General features: G+C 37.1%; 2 protein-coding genes across 3 annotated transcripts; both read left to right on the forward strand.

Moving 5' to 3' along the window:
- Positions 1-8,233: 8,233 nt before the first annotated feature.
- Positions 8,234-9,767, forward strand: LOC128216527 (glutamyl-tRNA(Gln) amidotransferase subunit C, mitochondrial-like). The gene is made up of 2 exons (XM_052923111.1): positions 8,234-8,350; positions 8,825-9,767. Exon 2 carries the CDS (start codon positions 9,080-9,082, stop codon positions 9,569-9,571), a length of 492 nt encoding a protein of 163 aa, XP_052779071.1. The 5' UTR covers positions 8,234-8,350; positions 8,825-9,079; the 3' UTR covers positions 9,572-9,767.
- Positions 9,768-12,969: 3,202 nt separating this feature from the next.
- LOC128216745 (uncharacterized) lies at positions 12,970-18,934 on the forward strand. Of its 2 annotated transcripts, none has more exons than XM_052923401.1 (12): positions 12,970-13,158; positions 14,052-14,228; positions 14,465-14,604; positions 14,858-15,139; positions 15,324-15,464; positions 15,609-15,815; positions 15,958-16,105; positions 16,363-16,564; positions 16,698-17,487; positions 17,778-17,986; positions 18,190-18,341; positions 18,609-18,934. In XM_052923401.1, the coding sequence occupies exons 1-12, from the start codon at positions 13,065-13,067 to the stop codon at positions 18,734-18,736; spliced, it is 2,670 nt and encodes an 889-aa protein (XP_052779361.1). In that variant the 5' UTR covers positions 12,970-13,064; the 3' UTR covers positions 18,737-18,934. The 2 variants fall into 2 exon arrangements, with proteins under 2 accessions (XP_052779361.1, XP_052779362.1); XM_052923402.1 differs by having other exon boundaries at positions 16,378-16,564.
- Positions 18,935-18,964: the final 30 nt, after the last annotated feature.

Consider the following 18,964-nt stretch of genomic DNA (forward strand, 5'->3'; position numbering starts at 1 on the left):
AACAAGTATTATTGTTACATAATGTAATTTATAAAAAATAAAAAAAAACATTTAACGTACGTGACCATTAAGTGTTGTCGTGTAATGCTTGGGTAAAATTGAAAGTGGTGTCCTTAAAAACAACTACATTTTTAAGTTCAGATGTTGTGGAAATAGATATTGGTTTTAGTCAGAAAATATCTTTTTTCTAGTGTTTATAATTTAACTTATGTTCTATTAACATTTAAAGATCACCGCGATCTAACATGAACCCATGCATGGGTCCATGCCTTTTAAACTGTATCATCATTTTAAGTGTTACTCCGGACCGAGAGTCAGAGAGGCATATTTCAGCATTTATTTTGCACAGTTTTATCATTTATTTGTAAATATGAATGTCATTTCTCAGTGTGGTAAATCATGCACGGCTTCCACCATCATACACAAGGAGGAAATGTATAATAGCATTCGGGTTTGTAGTTCTGAGTCTTGCGACCTGAAATCAGACACTGACAAAATCAATTAGGCCCATTATAAATATTTTGAAGGGCTTTGAAGCAAACATATATTTTGCTTTCATTGCATTCTGATTTCGTTATTAGAGCAACTGCATTAAATTGCTTGCTTCGTAAAGTTAATTTATCATTCTCAGAAATGTTAAATCTTTTTACTCTAGCTATCGTTATAGCTTAGTTCATTGCTGACTCCTTTACCGCAAAGCGTGTCGACCGGAGATTCTCAAGTTGTTACGATTGCTGAATCCCATTTTAAGACGGATATTGGACTTACCGAAATACGCTTATTTACCGAAAGACGGATAAAATTACCAAAATACGCATGAAAGTTACCGAAAGACGCCTTCTAATGCATATATTTTATTGCTTTTATATTAATATTATACAAATACATTACCAAGCCAAATTTTAGAGAAAATATAATGATGTAATAGCTAGGCAGTTGAAATTTCAGTTTTCGAGATCGAATTCCGCGTGCCGACTCGCCAACCGAAAGACAGATAAAAGCTTCCAAAATAAACAATAATCCCAATTAATGATGATCTCATAATATTCATATATATATATATATAAAAAAAACACTCGTAAAAATGAAAATATTTACTTATTGAATAAAGACAATATGTCAGTGAAATAGTTGTCTCCCTTCGCCAACCGAAAGACGAAATAACGCAGTTAAAATTAACTTATTAGTTGCTGTATTTTGAAAATGATTATGAATTTTGATTCCAATAATAGCATTTACAGTATATTTTTATTGAAATGTTAGATCAATAAACAGTATTTGAAAGTATTTTGGAATATATTTGAAACATTGCCTTTGAAATAGTTCGAAAGTGTCGTTAAAATCCTTTTTTTTAAAAACTAACTTAGATCTACAGTATAATTTAGGGCTTTCAAATTATAATATTCATTATATAGTTTTATATGAAAATTTGAAAAAGAAGTTTTTAAACAGCGAAGTTCTCATCTTCAAATAAATTAGCTTACTTATGGACAATATTAACCAGACCACACCAAATTCAAAAAAATCAGGCGATGTTTAAAACAACATAATTATCACCCGGTATATGACACCCCACAAAGTAGCGGCACGTTTTTGGGTGGACAGTTTGGTATAATTGGAAGTGTGTTAATTTGGCTAAACCCTTTTCGGCTCTGTGACACGTGTTGAGTAAATACCATAATAATTACGGAATTACCGACAATGTTAGCGCAGGGCTTTACAATTGAAATCGTAAAGACGCTATATAGTTTCCTACCTCCGATATGATGTCCGCACATCGTTTGACTAAACACTAGTAAATTGCTCATGGTCATTTTTATATACACGAAGATGATTGCCTTATACCAGTGTTGTTAAAGAGCCGTCTATCACAGGAGCGGATTTGTACCATACGCATTATAAACAGTATTGCGGAAATGGTATTGAGATGATCAGTTCACAAACCGAATAAGTAAGTGGTCTCTGATCGGCAGTTCGCTTTTAAAACGAAACAAAAGAGTAATCAACGTCAATGTCAACGTGCTATTATCTTTACTGTACAGCAAGAAAATGGATGCACAGCCACGGGTGTAAGTGTAGGTTTTCTTTTATCGGCTTTGCGAAAATAAAACTGTTGTCTGTTCCTCACACAAGCAAGGACATTGTGATGTTACATAAATATCTCGTAATTTAGGTATATATTCTTCCACTGACTTCTAAACTAATTATCGGTATTTCTTTAAATATTGAGTTCATACAATGTTGGAAATAATTCTTAGCCTCAAGAGCATCATTATTTCTTTCATTCTTTGATTGCTCATTTTCGGACAATTATTTTCGGATAACATTGAAACTTAGTTCTTGGATGACCAGAATTATTATACTTGTTCTTGTCATACCTTTTTTTAATAAGCCCTGCAATGTACAAACCAGAATTTTGGCAAGTCTTGAATGTTGAAGACATTTCTCCAGCAATGTGTTGATACTTAAGTAGGTGTCTAGCATCAAAACATAAGCAAACTATTTTGTTTTGTATCCAAGTTGCATGCTTGGGCGCATGTGAGTTTGGTTAGTGGTCACCAAGCCGGACTAGTGGGTTTTCTCCGAGTACTCCGGTTTCCTCTTCAATAAAAGACCACACTCTCGCGCAACATTGTGCCAGCGAGAGTGACTAAGTATACCTGTAGGATACCTGTAGGATGATTTTGGGTTCTGTATAAGGACTTGTGCCCTTTTTAAACCCCTCTTCGTCTAAACTTGTTTCGTCACGATCTATCTTCGGAGCTCATAAAATCTTATCGTGTAAAGGTTGTTGGTAACAGTTATGAGTATATATGATTAAATTACAGCTGTCCATAGACAACTTTGATACAGGTCTCAAAACTGGTACAGCATGTCTCCTTGCCAGTGGCGGTCCAACCTTACTTTAAATGATTCTACATCTTCAGCATCTATCACATGTTGAGGCAAGTCATTCCACACTTGTATAACACGACGAGAAAACTGGTGCTGGCAGAAAGTGGTCCTAAATCTGGGTTTTTCAAGCTTTAAGTTATGCCCTCTTGTTGATGAAGCGTAGCAAAAGAATCTTTCAAAGTCACAATCATCGATACCTTTTACAATCTTAAAAGTCTGTATAGCGTCTCCACGCATTCTTCTATGAGCAAGAGTGGGTAATTTTAACTGCTTGAGCCTTTCTTCATATGACATATCTTTTAGAGATGGAATCAATTTTGTAGCCCTCTTTTGTAGTCTTTCTAAACTTTCAATATCTTTTCTCATATATGGGTGCCAAACCACATTCGCAAACTCAAGATGGGGTCGGACCATAGCTGTATACAACTTCATGAAAGTGTACTTATCCATGAAATCAAAAGTTCTGTTGATTATAGATAATATACTGTTTGCCTTGTTTATCTTTGTAGATATGTGTTTATGAAATTTCAAGTCCCTTTCAAACAATACTCCTAAATCACTCTCTTCTGTAGCAGATTCCAAAGGTATATTGTTCATTAAATACTTCTTTTCAGGATTATTATACCCATAGTGTATAATTTTGCACTTATCAACATTGAATGTAAGCTCCCACTTTTTAGCCCAATCACACAATGAATTCAGGTCATCCTGAAGGTTGTCGGAATCTGTTGTTGGGGCATACACTTTCGTGTCATCAGCAAACACCTTGATACTTGAGTTAACTACCTCTGTGATATCATTCACGTAAATGATAAAAAGTACAGGTCCTAAAACACTACCCTGAGGCACACCGCTATCAACATTTCTCCAATCTGATGTACATCCCTTGACCGATACACATTGTCGTCGATTCGCTAGGAAATCATCTATCCACATCAGCAAATTGCCCCTGATTCCAAGAGAAGATACTTTCTTTAACAGTCTTTTGTGTGGAACTTTATCAAAGGCCTTTGCTAGATCCAGATACACACTATCCCAACTCTGATGGTTTTCAACAAATTCTGTCCAATCTTCCATTACATTTAAAAGTTGAAGAGCACATGACCGCTTTGATCTAAAACCATATTGATCATTTGACAGTAACTGATTTTCATTCAAATGCTTTATAATATGTTGCCGAACTATTTTCTCTAGAAGTTTGCATACAACCGATGTAAGACTGACAGGACGATAGTTCCCAGGGTCAGTTTTCTTTCCCTTCTTAAATAGTGGTGAAATTCTTGCATCTTTCCAATCTGAAGGTACTTTCCCTGTATTTACAGATTTGTTAAATATTATAGTTAATGGCTCAACAAAAATATCTGGCATACTTTTCAATAGGAATGGGTGTATACAATCAGGGCCCATGGATTTACTAGGGTCAATGTCTTTCAAAAGCTTCAAAACTTCTTCTTCAGAAACAGTAAGAGAACTGAGTTCACTATTCACGTCTTTATCCTCAATATCAGGTATGGTGTCAATATTTTCCTTTGTAAACACAGTAGTAAAAAATTCATTCAGTACATCCACCTTTTCTTTATCATTTCTTACAAATTCCCCATTTTCACGTTTGAGATTAGAAAGTCATCATAACTTTCTACACAATTGTTGTTAAATATCTAATGTTTGGACTAAAGTGCACTTACCACGGAAAGTACGAAAAGTACCTACAAAATGCTTATTTTTTATTAAAATACATTTTTTTTCTAAATATATAACAATACATAAAACACGTTATGTGTATAGTTTTTGTACATTTTTGATAATATTTGGAAAAGTTATTTGATACCTACCTGGGCACAATTTTAATATACCCACATTTACAGCACCTGGATGATCAAAAATGCTTGCTACTGAGCACCATGCAAATACAGCGTTTTTAAAAACCTTACAAATGTAATAGTCCGCTTAAATCATGCTTTTAATATATATTAAAGTAACTTACATTTCATACTTCTGTCATCATTTCATGTGGCTCCTAGCTTTACATATCTGTAGCTTTACATGTTCTTTAGTATTAGTTTCGTGTTCGATGATATTATTATGTCCCTTTCATGTTCTTATAAAATTATAAGATATTACATACAAAATATATATTTATTGTTAAAACTTATGAATCATTTTATATTCATTATAATTATATTGTTTTGACAATGTTTATTTGTATGTATACTTAATACCCTATTAAATTGCAATCTGGGAGTTGAGCTAGTGAAGGGTCCCGAATCCTTGTATCACCATCTCGCTCCAAAAGACCAAAGAGGTTTTAAATCTCGCATTAGTTTAGTTATTACAGGTTGTAATTGATATTAAAGGGGGGTTGTAGCGAATAAATTAAAAACTTTAAAAGAGTTTTATCTAGTCTAGTTTTCCTTTTCCTAGAGATTCAAACACACTTCCGTCCACACCTCGAGCCCGGTTACACAACACAACTATGACATTGACATGATTTTAATATGACATAAACATTACTGCACATTGGATACTTACATTTAGACAAAAATAGTTCAACTTTAAGGTGCTGATCTGTTTAAAATTATCAGTGAGTCATGAAAACTATGATATGCGGAGGTGTTTTATATTTTCAGTTATTATTTTGATGTTTTTTTCTCTAAAAAGATGACTTTATTTTGGGAGCTGCTAATGGTGTTGTACTGAGTAAAATTTTATAGATCACAAATATCTCAAAATTTTGCAGAAAAGAAGTTTCAGTACCATACATTACATGTATTTCAGATTCTTAGTGAAACTCAACATCCTAATGTGATTAATGTCTGAAATTCAGACATGACTGATTTTAATAAATGCAATCTTACCTGAAAAACAAAACAAAAATATCAACTATGAAATGAGTCATTTTGTTAACACAGTCATCATTTCTTTTATTTGCTGAACATGTCCTGTCTGGTTTTCAAAAATAACAAACCTTGTTTATTTATCAAACTATTGACCAAAGATCAAATTTAAAGTTGTAGACACAACGTATTACATGGTACTCTAAAATACCAGTAGTAAAAAATATTGAAGAATAACGATAGACACATAAGATAATTTTCATTTTATTCAGTATGTGTATGGTAAACGCTAATTATAACACTAACAACAAATGAAAGCAGTCTGTATGAAAGTTTGTCGGACCTCCGCTCCCGCCGGTAATAAATGGCGAGGTCCGCCATCCCATGTATATTGTAAGCCCTGGTGTCTGGCAATAATTTTTTGGGGGAAATCCGTTTTTTAATACTTATTTGTCTGAAGTTTTTAATTTAATTAACTTACCAATGTTTACTTGATCCAACCAACATAATGATTCTAAATGTGCATGAAGTTTTCGGACCTGCAAAAACTGGTTCTGTCCTGTAATGTAGACTGTATGCAGGTTCTGGTCCTGCAATGTGATATGACTATTATACGGACTGAAAGTCTCAAAAATGATTTCATGATATTTGTTTTAAGTTCAACTGGCCAAAGGCTAGAAGAGCTTATGCAATGGCACTGTGTCCATCGTCTGTGTGTGAGTCTGTAAACAATTGTTTGTGAATATTATGATGTCTTCAGTTTTGATTGTATCTCAAACTTATACAGTAGTTTGATATTAGGTGAGCTCGTTTTCTTTCAAAAACCAGCCAAATCCAGGACCTGTTTTTAAGAGTGACATTGTTTTACATTTTCTTATTTTTCTCTAACAGGCTGTTCAAAGTATGCCAAGGGGAAGTCTTCTGGGTCGGATATTGGATAGCTTTCCCGGAAAGGAACGCTTTGGTATTTACAGACTGCTGCCATTATTCTTTGTTCTCGGAGCAGCTGTTGAATGGTCTATGATAAAGTGGAACCCTAACGGAGTAAACTTCTGTAAGCATGCATTGTTTTGTTTTTCTTATTACATGTAGTAATTTGGCAGCTAAAATTTCACAGATTTGAATTGACATTTTTTCGATCTTTGTCTAGTAAAAAAAAAATAAGCAAGCTTCAACTTACAAAGTTCCGTTTTCTTATCCCATAGGATTCAGTGGCCTAAATTTCACACATTGTCTATTATTGCTGTGTAAATTGCTGCAAAAAAGTTTTATAAGACAATGTTTTGTTATTTAATTTTCCTAAGTAATCCCTTGCCACAAGTTAACACATTTAACTAATTGTCTATTACTGGTAATGTAATTTTCAGACATACATGTACATGTATTTATGTTTGTCTTTATTTGAACGTTTTGATGATGTTTGGCAGTTGGTTAATGATATTTGGAAGTCTCATTCCTTAATTATGATGTGTTATATAAACAAAATTCTGAAATGTAAAAATAATAAATAATAATATACCACATTTATATAGCGCTCTTTCCAAAAATGCTCAAAAGCGCTTAACAATACATGGTTAAACAGTACAAATTAATCAGAAAGGAAAAATATATATGCAATACTTGATTTAAAAAAAAATAAAAAAATAAAGGCAATGTGAAAAGTTCAAAGCAATGCTTAAAAATAGGCATGGAATTAAAAATATAAAGCAGTTTTCTAAGACATATTCTGAAAGCATCTAGATAAAACAATCGAATGACTAATACTTAAATGGAATATAATATGAAATAAAACCATTCTATTACTGTTCTTTGAAAAATCATCTTGCTGAATATATACATATAAAAATCATTTGAATTATCTTTTAGATGCGGTATACAAAAGAAAAAATTTAGACAAAGAGGCTTGGAAACAAATACATTTGGAGGATCTGCGTGAAAAAGTCTTAAAAGAAAACGCTGACCATTAGGTTTGAATAGAAATATATTTTTTTAATAGTTACCGTAGTCATAAATGATACGCAACCTTTTTCAACATATATTTATTGTGCTTCTGTTGTTCAATGAGCTGGGTGTTGTAGTAGCCTTGCCGCCTTTGGGAGCGTTGTCAAGCAAAACCTTTAGCCAATAGCCATTAACAAAAAAAATGTTCAAGATATTGGAATGAAATTTGGTACAAGTATTGTTGCCAGACACAATACACACATGTGTAGTAAGGCCAATAACTTGCTTTGATAATTGTTGAGTTGTGCCCCTGCTTGGCTTCTTATAAAAACCCAGATGATCATTGGTAATCGCTCAGCGGTACTCTTGTTATAGCATTAAGTTTATTTTTGTTTTTATATGTTGATATATATAATATATATAAGTCTATATGTTTGAGTATGCAATCTTATACCACAGTATGATTAAATTTCCAGAGAGTTATTTCAGAAACAAAAGGTTTAAATTGTGCCCTCAGTCTATGTTATACTGCTAGTATTTGTGTAGCTCTTTATAAATATAACAGAAGAGAGATGCCGGCTGGAGTGACATGGGGTCGATACCTTACCACTTTGTCCATCTCCCTCTTGACCATGTTGTCTGGAGCCCAGTGTGTGCACCTCTACTACAGACCTCTCGAAGTAAGAAACATTCAGGATTTGCCTATATTAATTATGAATAGTTCATTGATTTCCTGTAGACCTTATCAACCGTCTGATCTAATAGAATGTGAATTGGCCATATTGTCAATTGATGGACACAAAACTGACATAAGTATTAAAATGTACATGTGACATTAATGAAGAACTTTTTTTAAGCACATTTGAACACAATTTTCTGATACATGTATTACAGTCGGGTTGTTTTTCAGCAGAATATGCTGCAACACAATTATTTACCTATACATTTATGTCTAGTGAATGTTCAATGTAAAGTTCAATATTACTTCATAGTAAACTTTCCTCCCAATAGTGCAGGCTGTTTTCAAGTTATGTCCGCTTCTTAACTGGGATTGACTTTAAATGTCTAAGCTAGACATGTTTGTCAAGTTAAAAACCTCCTCAGGTACCATATTAATCAGAAGAACTCAACCTGTTATTTTGCTACTATTTCAGGACTTTGATGAGCTGATTGAAGCCCGGAAGAAGGAACTAAGAGAGCAAATGAGACAGTCTGAGTCTATAGATAAGGAGGATCTGGGGTCCTAAAATTGGGACTAGTTTATTTGCTAATAACACTTAGTGTCAACATTTGTTTGTGTGTGTGTTTATTGTTACTTGGAGCTTGTGATATTGACACCATATTGTCTAACTTCTTGATTTCATTTTCTGGTATTTACTTAATATTTTAAGAGCAAATTCTGTGCAGTAATGGCGTTGTTGATACCTTTATGTGGTAGAGTAATGCTCGGATCTGGCAGACACACATTAAAAAACAAGTCTGTTGAGTGCTGTAAACTGTTGAGTGCAAAGTGCTTCAGCACTAAGGTGCCCAGTGAGCCCCAATGGCGAGAAATTGACCCGGCCTCCTTGCCGAAAGTCCCTGAACTTGACAGTGAAATGATAGCCCACCTTGAGCGATTGTCTCTCGTTGATTTCAATAATGTGGAAGGTGTGGAGCGATTGAGGAGCGCCATTGAGTATGCGGGGCAGCTGTCAGTGGTGGACACTGCTGGGGTGGAGCCAATGTTCTCTATGTTGGAGGACCAGGAGCTGGCCCTGCAAGATGATGTTGTGAGTGAGGGTGGGTGTAGGGAAGATGTGCTGCAGAACGCCTCGAAGATAGAGGAGGATTACTTTGTGGCTCCGCCTGGAAACATACCCCTCATTCAGACAAAGAAGCTCTCAGACAAGAAGACCTAATGCAGTATGATTATTGAAATGTGTTAATGCGAGAGAGAGAATAAAAACTGTTTAATGTATATTTTAACAAAAATGTTGCTTGTATATTGAATTGTTTCCAAAGCAATGTGTATAATCACTATAATGTAATGAGAAACCATCTTTCTGTCTTACATCTCTTGTGAAGTATAGATTGAAGAAATTTGAGTTAACTTAACATAGCATGTTCTTTTTATTCAGTGTACCAACATTTTTAGTCTCCTTTCACAAACAGTTTCAGTGAAACTAGAAGCATACTGTACAAATGCTATCATGTCTTATGTTTTCTTGTCCTGCCATATCACTTTTGGTTAAATGCTCTATGTTCTAAGGAGGATAACATGCAGAACCATGCTACTATCCCGGGAAGGTCAAGGTCACTATAGCATCAATGAGCATATCGGCAATGTTAACTTCACATTGGATGTCTCCTAGGCCAATGAAGCTCATACATGTAATTACCTTGGAAGTTCCCTTCAGCTAGATCAAGGTCACAATAACACGGGAGTTGCCTCCCGCAATGCTCAAGGTCATAAAAGTTTCAAAGGTGCCTCTATGGAATTTCAAGGTCAGAAATAGTATCGGATTGGCTTTCGTTAGGTCAATTTTATCTTTTGAATGACATAAGTGACTACACAATGACATTGTAAGGTCACTTTGTGTACATGCATGCGAGGAGGCTCCGGATAGGGCTTGAATGAAGACTGGTAAAGCAATGTGTACATGTATGAACATGTTATACATGTTAAATAAAATTGTTTCTTGAATCGATCGATGCACCTTTGGTTACTTGTCAAACTTCTAAAAAATGACATGCAAATCAGGTGTTGGCCCCTGCCGGGTCAAGTTCAGGGGTTCACTACAAGGTCAAGTGAGTGAGTCTTTGCTTCATGACGTCCCCTTGTCAAATTCACAACTGGACAGATTATAATGAAACGTTAATTGGTTACATATTCAACTTATAGAACCTATGGTTTAACGTAACTGGGTCAAGGAAACGGACGGTCGTGTATTGGTGCCTTTTTTGTTGTGCTTTAATTTTCCTTCACTCATTGTTGTTTATGAAATGAACTGATCACTTCTCTAGCACCAAGGTGATGTGCAGATCCCTTTGCCCATTTTTGTGTCGCCTGAAAAGACGACATATAGGGGTTACTTTTGTCGGCGGCGGTGGCGGCGGCGTCAGCGTCAGCGTCCCATTTTCGCTTGTCTGGGGTATATCTCCTAAACTATTAGTGGTATCAACTTGAAACTTCATATGTACATAGATCTAATTGAGGGCAAGTGCAGTGCACAAGAACTGTTGCTCTTGCTTCCATATTTTTTAGAGTTATTGCCCTTTGTTATTTTTCATGCTTAAAGTTTTGTCCGGGGCATATCTTGTACAATATTAGAGTTATCAACTTGAAACTTCATATGTAGATAGATCTCATGGAGGGCAAATGCAGTGCTCAATAACAGTAACTCTTGCTTTCTTAGTTTTAAAGTTATTGCCCTTTGTTAATTTTCATGCTTAAAGTTTTGTCCGGGGCATATCTTGAAGAATATAAGAGGTATCAACTTGAAACTTCATAGCTAGATAGATCTCATTGAGGGCAAGTGCAGTGCAGAATAACAGTAACTCTTGCTTTCTTAGTTTTAAAGTTATTGCCCTTTGTAAATTTTCATGCTTAAAGTTTTGTCCGTGGCATATCTTGAAGAATATAAGAGGTATTAACTTGAAACTTCATAGCTAGATAGATCTCATTGAGGGCAAGTGCAGTGCACAATAACAGTAACTCTTGCTTTCTTAGTTTTAAAATTATTGCCCTTTGTAAATTTTCATGCTTAAAGTTTTGTCCGGGGCATATCTTGAAGAATATAAGAGGTATCAACTTGAAACTTCATAGCTAGATAGATCTCATTGAGGGCAAGTGCAGTGCACAAGAACCGTTACTCTTGCTGCCATATTTTTAAAGTTATTGCCGTTTGTTAATTTTCTTGCTTAGGTTTTGTCCGTGGCATATCTCGTAAACTATAGGAGGTTTCAACCTGAAACTTATTCTGTAGGTATATCTGATTGAGGGTTCAAATGCCACCTACACTTGAAAGTTAAATGGCAACATCATTGTCTATAAATGAATAAAATGCCAATCTAACAGCTATAATGTCGACAGTAAATAATTCGTCAGGCGACACATCTGACTCGCGGAGTTCTAGTCAATGTGTAAATACTAGGTCAAGTGTATAAGTCTTTTATATCTCTGGTCTCATTTTCTCAAACAATCTGTACTTAATATAATTATAAATGGTAAGTCCCTTAAAACAGTCAAACTAAGGTATAATGGAGAAAAAATGGGAGTATTAAATTGTGAAAGGTTATTTGAAAGGGCAATCATGTTGCACTATGTTTTGATATTATATATCAAAAATAATTGGTTTGGCTAATTTAAATGTGACTCGAAAACCTGTTGAGTTTAATATTAATATTTTTTTGAAAGTTTGGCCAGCTGTTCAGGAAACTTAAAGAACATTAACAGTAAATTTGTGTATACCACGTGATAAATTACGTCATATATGCTACGTCGGAAGGCAAAAATTTGCTTAAAATGAAGACTTAAATCAAAGATAACTTTTCATTTACAAAACCATTTTAAATGGAACAAAGGGCAGTCTATGCCGCAGAGCCCCGCATTTGTTTTATTTCCGAAATTTTATGAGGTCATTAGTTTCATCAAACACTTCGACAAATATGTTTCCAAAATAATGTTTTGACAGTGCTCCGTACGACGGCCGTATTGTGAAAAGGTTTGTCGAAGTGTTTTAAGAAACTAAACTCGCAATCAAATTCTGGTAAAATACCGAAGGTAGGGCTCCGTAAGCGGCGTAGACTGCGCTATGTTTGATATAAAATGGTGAAGAAAAAGTGAAGTCTTCAAATCAAAATATTGCCTTCTGACGTAGCATTTATGACGCAATTTAACACGTGGTATACACACACTGATTAATGAAACTCGGGACATATTATCTTATCATGGCGATGTGCAGAACCGGGCCATATCTGACTGAAGGTCATTTTTATACTACTGGGTCAAGGGTTCGAGCTTTGCACTGTGTCTTGCTGTCGTTACATGGCGTTGTTTTATTAAAATTGATAACAGAATATTGCTTGTGCTAGCCACACGTGTGCCATAGTAAAAACTAAAACGTTAAAAATTCAAAGATACTACTATGGCAGTCTTGGTTTTCTTTACGTCTCCAGCCACTCCGACAGATAATGAACACTAACTACACACCACTAATAGGCGATACTCTTTCATCTTATCACCCTGCATTGAGTCACGTTTGAATTGTACATAAGACTACCCACATATCATAAACATAATACTGATAACGATATTGCAAACACGTATCATTCCCATCAGGTGAAGTTAACGAGTAAAACGAGGAACTAAAATAGAATAAAATATGTCGCGTATATGAAGTAAAATATAACATGGATTATCACGAAACAAACCGGACTATTTCTGTCAAAGACCTCACGGAAAAACAACATGTAACCGTCAAGGGCAGTGGTGAATTCTTCATAGGTATACCTTAACTTTTGTTTAATTATAAGATGTACTTAATTAAGATTGAGTCGAGAAAAGAAAACGCTGTCATGTTACACCACAACACTGAGTCAGATGTAAACATTGGTATACATGTACTAGAAATCTGCGATATTCAGTAAGAACATAATGTCAGTCTGCCCATCTGATATTATATTTGTATTATATAATATGTTGTCCAGTTTTGACATGAACTTGTCACTCATCAAAGGGATTATGGCAAAGTTTGATATCAATTATGTTCGTGTACGTTCTAAATCCTCTGTCCATTATATACTCTTCAAATCTTTATTAAAAACGAAGAAAAGGTCCCCGCATGGTTTACGATTCAATATTTCGAAAGTCATCTAGCGGATGAGAATTTATGTACTTTTATGAAGACACGCCCCGGACTGTTGACGCATTTTCAATTTTCAGCAATTGCAGAATTATGGAGCGTAAGAGAAAAAACGGCTAACATGCCTTTGATCTCTAACTTACAATTCTATTTGACATTGAATGGATATATCTGGAACCGTATCTAGATATAGTTCTGGCCCCAGTTTCTCGAAACTTCTTAAGCTTAACAGGCTTAAGTAGCTTATTTTAATTAGCCAAAATACATACTTAAATTGATTTTTGATAAATGAAAAATGGTTTAATGTGCTTTTCGTAATGATAATTCCTATCCAAAGTATAAAAACTCTTAAAGAAGTTAATATTACGCAATTTATTGTTAACCAAAAATAGTGAGTTAAGCTTAATCCTGTTATAACGGACTTAAGAAGTTTCGAGAAATCGGGGCCTGGGTTTTGACAGGGCAAGCAATTCGGGGTGCATTAAAATGCAAGATGTGTTCAATCCCATATATCCGTCTTGTATCACTATTTGAGGGCTGGACAAAGGTGGCGTTCTTGTGTCGGACCGAGAGCGGGAAAGTGTCCGTGTACCGCTTGTGCGGATGGAGATCCAGGGGAGCGGCGGCTGTGTCCTTGCGGCCGACAACTCCGACCTGCCACTTGTGGATAACAGAGAAGATGAGCTGGCGGGGGAAATAAACATGGTCGACGGTATGTACCGGTACGTTTACATATAAGACACGGTGATGTAATACTCAATGACTACATATTAGTATGATATATTGCCAAAGATTGGCAAGGGACTACTTAATGGTCAAGGCCAAACAAACAAAAACGCACGCACACACACAGGCGCGCGCGCGCACACACACACACACACACACACACACACACACATATATTAAACTTCTAAACATCATGCATGCAGAATATTTATTTCCGTTTAGGTCTAATACTTCATATAGCCGGACGTAAACTGGAATTCGTAGTCGGCCCGGTGGTGCGACCCCGACGGAAGTTGCCACGGACTCCTGGCAACGTCATCCCCGACAGACCTCCCCCCAAGCCAGCCAGAGCATCATCCGCGGTAGAATAAAATACAGATTAAATGCGTAACTATATTGGTTTAAAAGCCGGATTCAATTATAAACTTGTATTTATGTCATCTAAAAACCGTTCACAATACGTTTGGAATGACCTTTGGTAAAGGTGATAATTTCTTTTCTCAAAAAACAACAAATCTTCAAAGCTACTTTGAGTACTGAAGAAAATCAGATCCCCTTCCACAGTTTACGCTGCTACTTTCGCATGGAATTGGCGAATATTATATATATTTTCAGACCAAAAAAGTAGTAACCGACCAAGCTCCGCCCACCTCTAAGGTAGACCTACATGAATCACAACCACAGGAAAAGACGGACGACGGTGTTGGCCAGGAGTGGGAGTTGCTCGAGGACAGCTGCCGCGTCCTACCGGAATCGGAAGCAGAGCAGTTGAGGACGCTAGACGCTCCCGAGAAGATCAGCGTCCTGGCTGCCAGCAGGTTCACTCAACAGCTGCGCATGTCCACGGACGCAGTTGTCACTCCAAAACTGTTGGATGATATATTCCGGCTTTTCACAGTAAGTAAAATTGTTAATACCATCGTTGTTTTTGTTATCACTGTAGATGCTGCTCGTGTTTGTCTAGTAATAAATTCTATAAAACTTGCTTAAATACGTCTAAAATAGGAGGAGATAGATACATGAAAGATACGATACGATATTAGAACATGCACTTCAACATCACCACCTTCTCCCCTGACAGGACACGGTAGATGATTGTCACGAGGATTACCTGGAATTTCTACGGGAAATGCCGGCCATCCGTCGTCCCGTCCCGAAAGGTCAGCTTGCCTGTCACGCACCCGCAGTCCGCCTTCTGACTGTCCTCCTCAAATACAGCATGGTAAAAGATTGTGGTTTTTATACTGAGTCAACAGTTATTCAAATAATGAATTCATTCATCCGTCCGCCCCATTCTTGCATTAACCCTTTTATTTATTTAATCGTTCATGCTTGTTGATCGGCAATATTTTTCAACCGTTTTCAGGAGCCAGTAGCATCCGTCGCGCTATTGTTAGACCTTCTGAGAACGTTCAGCCATTTTCCCGCCAATTTCCCCTTTATGGCCAGGTACGGGACCGCAGCGGCCGTGTTAGGATCTATGGCTGCCCATGGGGAGGCGGTTAAGGTACAAAGGAACGGTGCGGACATACTCGCCCGGCTTGCGTTATACTGCCCGGCACCAGGGCAAAAGGTAACTCTGTCTGTGCTAAAACTAATTTTCTTGGCGATGACACCATTTCATGAAGAATAACTATAAAATGTACCAAACACGTAATGACAAAAATGATAGTATTTACCTCGCATTTCAATCAAACTCACCATTTTTGCTGTAGGCGCCCGTACGGGAGGCGGCGGTGGATGTTCTGGTTCGCGGAAGTATACGGCACCAAGTTGATTCCGACCTCAGCCGGGCTGTGTGCCGCACCCTTGCCAACCTCGCCGCTACACTCGTCAAACATATCGACAACAAACTAGAGCGAGGTGACCGTCTCAGCCCCTTATCACGCATAAAACATCTACCCATGTTCGTTTGGTATATATATATATTCCTGGAAGCGTGATGAATTATTTCCGTTGGTGTTTTTGTTTTTGTTTTTTAAGGTGCATAAGATGGCAACGTTGCACATTATACTGCACCATGTTTTGTTGTCATGTTCAATATTTACAATACACGGTTATAGTTTGTATATGTACTATATCAAGTATTGTGACTCAATAATTCTAACATTACTTGATAGCCGGATATCCTGTAGTATCGCATGTGGACCCGAGGTCTGATGTTCTTGACGCAATGGAGCGACAGGAAAGTCTACTCACGTACGTGTTCCAGGAGGGAGTCCCCGCCGTCCAGGCCGCAATGACGACACTTTCGACAGATCTCGGCGTTATCACCGAGGGACGCAAGTTTATATTCTATTACGCCAAACTACCACAGCTGCAGTAAGTCGAACTATTTGGAAGAAGAAAGAATTGTGTTTATATTTAACATTTTACTAGCTATTCATATACTTAGTACTATTAACCGTCAGTCATTATCAGTCAGTACAGCATTTCAAGAATGCGTATTTTACAGGCAGAAAATCGCCAAATGGAAACTGGAATCGTCTGGAACAGATCTCACAGACGCTCGCGTGGACGACGACAATAGCACGAGCACCAGTATCACATCAAGCGTAGAACCAAGACGTCTTCTTATTGCAGAGATGCGCCACGAGCAACCAGAGGGAATACTCAAAGCCAGTCACCACACTGGCGCATCCGATAACAGTAACCAGAAGAGGATCGTGTTTGCAGACGACACTACTGGCGGAACGGACAGCGAAGATTTCTCTTCTGAAGAGGAAGAGCTGTCTCCAGATAAACAGAGCTTCATGCAAAATGAAACTTGCCAGAATACCGTCATAGCGCAACAAGTTCCGACACCTGGTGTATCTGGCGGCTCACCAGATGAATCGATGGAAGGATCAAAATATATAAGTAACAATGCAGAAAGTTTGGCCGAAAAGGAAGGCCAATCTGACCCATTTACCGGTGCAATAGTCCGCCATCTTGTTCGAAAGTCAATTCGACAACGGAGCCACACAGCGCAACCCGATGACAGCGACTCAAGTAGCGAGGATGAGCTGCTTCAATCTCTCTCTGGGACGACAGAGAGCGCTAGTTGCCAGGAGAGTAAAGAACGTATTTCAATAAAAAGTGATTATGGGACAGAACAATATGATGACTCCAAACGTGGCGATGCTGATGAAAGACGATGTGAACCGCCAGGAACAGTCAGTGACCACAGTGGGACATTGACAGCGGACAGTCCTGGCCATTTGTTTAGAGATGTAGACTTTCTTGGAAAGTTTGTCAGGACGCAGGTGCGTACTCGTCAACGGTGGTGTTAAACAAGGTTTCGTCATTCTTATAATGTTTCAGTTCACCATTAATTAAGATAACCTTTCTGATTTTCTCAACATAAAAAGATGTTCCTTATTAAAAAACCAATGCCGTTATGGCAGTCGAAAATGAGATTGGCATAAACAGTTAAATATACATGTTTAACATCCGTATATAATTATCATCCAGGAGTGTGACTGTTTCAGTTTTGAACAATATAATCAAATTCATATACAGGGAAAATGTATTCATGCTTTATACATATTATTAGATTATAGTCCATGTTGGCTCTCTTGTGCTGCAAGGCGAGGACACCCTCGTACTCTCTGTGATCGATCAGCCACTTCCGTCTCTCCTGGCCGCCGCCTCTGCACCGTCTGACTTTCTGGAGTTCGCCGCCCGTCACTGGGGACCAGAAGTGACGTTGATGGACCTGGATCCCGCACTCATTATCAGCGTCATTGATGCTGTCAGATACACGTAAGCCACCTTTTCATTGGCAACACTATGATCAGAAACGACAATTTATTCGAAAAAAAAACAACAAATAATATTATCAACAAAATAATTCTGCACTTTTATCGACTTTCATCTATGTTCGATGAAGTGAAACGTGCGCTGTTGGTTATGGTATGATCAATACTCAGGAATCCACATATTCACGGAACTTTTTCACGTTTTAGCTCAGTGACGACGGATCTTGTTAAGTCGGCGATGTTGGACATAACAAGAAGCGTATGTGAGCATGCGCAGCTTCAAGCGCAGACTTCCGGTTGGCTCCTTGACTTTTACCGCAGGGCATTCGCAGACAAGGTCCTGAGATCCACCCTTACAGGTCAGATTTGAAAAAAAAAATATATAAATAAAAGTATATCTTCCTATCTTGGAGAGGGAATGTTTCACACAAACAACCGTTGAGACAATTCAACATCATTACTGAATTCGTAAGTGAAACCTATCATCATCATCATCATCATCATTCAGCAAATGCAAATTTTCGAACTCGCTTAAAAAATTGTGGTTATAATTACTTGTTTATAATAAATCCAAATTTATACCTTGTTTCCGCATTACCAAAATGTTGTTGTTTTTGTTATTTCAGACACGACCTTTTTACAATCATTCCGAGAGATTTTCAAAACAGCTGCAGAGAAACTTGATCCATTGACGTCACTGGACTGTCTGCTAGAACACAATGATGGTGATGATGATGAAACACAGGCGGTGTGACGTCCATCGTAGTGTATGTAAAACATCGGACACAACAGACTCACCGATGCCAGCATTTTCATGAAGCTGAATACAAACAAGACATTGAAAGAAAAAGCCTATCCAATAAGTTATAAATATTATGACATGTGTGAGGGTGGGTTTAACCCCATCATGATTGTTTTTCATTGACTGTTTGATTAAAACTACGGTCAATAACATGTGTTTTCCTTGCACCACTTGATCTTA

The sequence above is a fragment of the Mya arenaria genome, chromosome 14, assembly GCF_026914265.1.
Source record: "Mya arenaria isolate MELC-2E11 chromosome 14, ASM2691426v1".
Taxonomy (NCBI): Eukaryota; Metazoa; Mollusca; class Bivalvia; order Myida; family Myidae; genus Mya; species Mya arenaria.

Bases quoted from the DNA above. Each gene is read 5' to 3' on its own strand.
- LOC128216527 (XM_052923111.1), top strand. From the start codon at position 9,080: ATGGCGTTGTTGATACCTTTATGTGGTAGAGTAATGCTCGGATCTGGC.
- LOC128216745 (XM_052923401.1), top strand. From the start codon at position 13,065: ATGGATTATCACGAAACAAACCGGACTATTTCTGTCAAAGACCTCACG. The intron at 15,140-15,323 runs GTAAGTAAAATT...CTCCCCTGACAG, and splicing joins ATATATTCCGGCTTTTCACA to GACACGGTAGATGATTGTCA. The intron at 15,816-15,957 runs GTAACTCTGTCT...TTTTTGCTGTAG, and splicing joins GCCCGGCACCAGGGCAAAAG to GCGCCCGTACGGGAGGCGGC.